General features: G+C 38.9%; 1 protein-coding gene across 4 annotated transcripts in view; it reads right to left on the bottom strand.

Moving 5' to 3' along the window:
• Psip1 (PC4 and SFRS1 interacting protein 1) overlaps nucleotides 1-3,270 on the bottom strand; it is a 44,489-nt gene extending 41,219 nt beyond the window's left edge. For all 4 annotated transcript variants that reach the window (XM_010630952.2, XM_019208466.2, XM_010630953.3 and 1 more), the window contains exon 1: nucleotides 3,134-3,270. In XM_010630952.2, the coding sequence (XP_010629254.1) occupies nucleotides 3,134-3,205 (72 nt within the window). In that variant the 5' untranslated portion in view covers nucleotides 3,206-3,270. The remainder of the gene's footprint in view (nucleotides 1-3,133) is intronic.
• Nucleotides 3,271-3,276: the final 6 nt, after the last annotated feature.

The following is a 3,276-nucleotide window of genomic DNA, read 5'->3' as shown; positions in this document are numbered from 1 at the left end:
CGGATCCTTTACTTACGTGGTTAAACTACATGTGGACACCTATTTCTTTCATAATCCTTTCAATCCCTGGGTGGGGGGGCACCAAGATAGTCTCACCAGATAGTTCATTCACATGGCCTTAAACTTACTATATAGCCCAGGCTGGCCTTGAACTCTCAGAGTTCCTCTTGCCTCAGCCTACCAATTATAGGTGTATTACATCTAATACTTCTATATTTGTTACTTTCTTTTATCTCCCTTGTTCAAACTATCAAGCAATAGTAGTATCTAGCCAGAACTATCATTTCTACTTCCAAATTTCACAATTTCAAAAACATTTTAACTCAAAAATCGGTTGACTTTGTTAATGAAGCTGACAGAAGAGAGCCTACTATGCCCTAAAAGCATTATGGCATAGAAAAAAAAAAAAAGACTAAGGATGACTATAAGGATTGGTCATCTGTAGGGACACCCAGGTTTCACTAAAGCACTACCACCCAACACCTCTAGGCTCTTAATTTCTCCCCCTATATAATGAAAATTATACTTATCCTTTCAACTTTGTGGGAAGGCCCCAAGAACTGCAAAAGCCTCGTTAATCTTTAAAATAAGGGATATTTTCTGTCAACCTGTTTCATGTTTGCTTCTGCTACCAATCAGTTTGTTCAAATGCTTATCATCTGTAAATTTTTTTTTTTTTGGTACTGGGCATCGAACTCAGGTCCTCATGCTTACAAGTCTGGCGGCAGAACCACTGAGCTAAATCCCCAGACATCTGTGAAGTTTAATAAATATTAAGCTATATTTTAAAAGGTTGAGTCCAAAAGATTATTACTGATAAAGGACCAAAAAATGTACAAGACTTAAAATTAATCAAATTGGGAGTGGGTGTAGTGGTGCATACTTGTACTCAGAAGTCTGAGGCAGGAGGATCACCATGAGTTAGTTCATGGCCAGCCTGGGCTACATAGTGAGTTCAAGACCAGCCTAGGGCCGGAGATTTAGTTCAGTGGTGCCGCCTGCCGGGCAAGCTCAAGGTCTGGAGTTAGATCTCCTGTACCAAAACAAAAAACACAAACAAAACAAAAAAACACCAGCCTAAACTACAGTGAGATGGTTATCAGTAAATAAATAAAGTTTGGGATGTGAAGATAAAAAATGTAAATCCAAAAATGGAACAAAAGGTGTCACCTCTACAGCTGAGACCTTAAAACACTCTGCTCACTATATAGCAAAGATTCATTTTTTTTTTTTTGGTACTGGGAATCTAACTCCAGACCTGGTGCTTGCCAGGCAGGTGGCAGCACCACTGAGCTAAATCCCTGGCCCAAATATTCAAATTTTTAAAACAAAAAGAAATTAGGAAATGAATATGTAATGCTTAGACACAAAGGTTTAAAACCAAATTCAGCTGCTTCCAAAAAAAAAAAATAAAAGAGAGAGAGAGAAAAGGAAAAGGATAAAAAGTACCCACCGCAATCCAAATGAACACATTAACAGCAGAAAATACTCTGGCCTCCTAAGGCTGCTTTATTTTTACTTTTTTTTTCTTTCTTCTTTTTGGTACCAGGGATTGAACTCAGGTCCTTGCGCTTGCGAGGCAGACCGGGGAACCACTGAGCTAAATCCCTGGTCCTATTTTTACTTTTGATAACACTCTTAAGTCACCTAACAGGATTGTGGAGGACAGTGCCGGGGTAGAAAATTTCCCAAGCATTTCCATTTGTCTCCTAACTATACTGTAGCATGGAAATCTGAATACAGATTTATCAGATAACCTCAGATTTTATGACACCTCAAAATAAAGTCTCAAGAAAAACTCTATTTAAACCTGCCCAGGCCTCTAAACTTTTTTTCTTAATATGAAAAACTGTTTTATAACTATATGGTTATATAACCAAGGACTATGGAAATACAAAAATACAGTTTAAGGCCATTGCCTTCAAGAAGTTCATAATGTATTTCTAAGTCACAGCATATACAAAGAGTCAAAAAATTTTCCTAAAACAAAACAAAACCAGGTTAGAATACCAAAATACTAACACAAGGGTTAAGAGTAGGATGTTCAAGACAGACTCCCCCGAAAAAGTAGATATGATAAACTAGAGAAAGGCAAGCTTAGGAAGCAAATATGAAAACTGGAGTATGTTTACATACTGCACGGGAGAAATCAGGGGATGAATTTATACTCGGGTAGCACTCTCAGCTCCTTAGTCTGGCGATTCTGTTATCTAATGGATATTTCCCCCATTCTTTCCAGCTGACACTAACTACAACTACAGAATCTATTTTTAAGCAGTTTCTTTTGTAAGGAAAATAAATTAGAAACAAGAGGCTTTAGAGATTACACCTTTAGATCAGTTACTCAAGGATCTTGAGCTTACTTTATCTAAAGGATCTCAACATTATTTAGATCCTATCTACCATAATCTTACAACCTGTGTCCCCCATAAACTAATCAAACCTCTTCTCTGAAAACGGAGCTCAGATATTTACAGTCTCAGTTCCCAAATGTCACAAAACATCCTGGGTCCTTACTGATTGCTCCGTATCACTAGGTGTGAAACCCAGGATCTGGTCCATTCATTCTTTTGCCTATGGGAAACAAAAAGGTAAAACAACTTCTTCAAGGTCATAAGGCAAACGACATGAATAAAAACATAGCAATAAATTTTCTGGACCTTCCTCGCTACTTCTTACTGGAAAATTTTCAAGAGTATCCAGTCCCAAATCTCTTTGATTAGACAAACCTAAGTCTCATCAATTGAGCATCACAGGTATTTTTAAAAACCCTATAAATCCAATTTAATCACATATCCTCTCTCTGAAACGTCAATGTTCCACTAGGTTTTAAACATAAAATGTGTACTGGATTATTTCACCCACAATGAAATATTAACTGGCATGTCCTCTAAGTACTTCCGATGAAGAACACCTGTCAAAGACTGTCAAAACTAAGCCACGGGGAAATACAGAGACGGTAGAAAAACCTGCATTTTCATAATTACATGGGAGATTAGTAGACAAAACCTAAAATGAAAGAACACGTTTCAAATTATACGAAAGGCAACCCAGGGAGAGAAAGAACACGCAAAAAAAAGAAATGGTACGAAGGAGGCCTCTGAGAAGGAAGGCAGCACCACAAATCACTCACTCGAGCCGGCCAGTGGGGGTAACCTTTCATCTTGGCGAAGATGAGGTCTCCAGGTTTGAAGTCGCGAGTCATGCTTCGGGGGCGAGGCTGGGGTCCTGAGCGCAGGAGGAGCGCGCCGCACGGGGATGCAGGGCGCGGGGGGC

The sequence above is a fragment of the Fukomys damarensis genome, unplaced genomic scaffold (assembly GCF_012274545.1).
Source record: "Fukomys damarensis isolate Sample0158 unplaced genomic scaffold, DMR_v1.0_HiC HiC_scaffold_31, whole genome shotgun sequence".
Lineage (NCBI taxonomy): Eukaryota > Metazoa > Chordata > Mammalia > Rodentia > Bathyergidae > Fukomys > Fukomys damarensis.
This window is presented reverse-complemented; position numbering and strand designations above follow the sequence as displayed.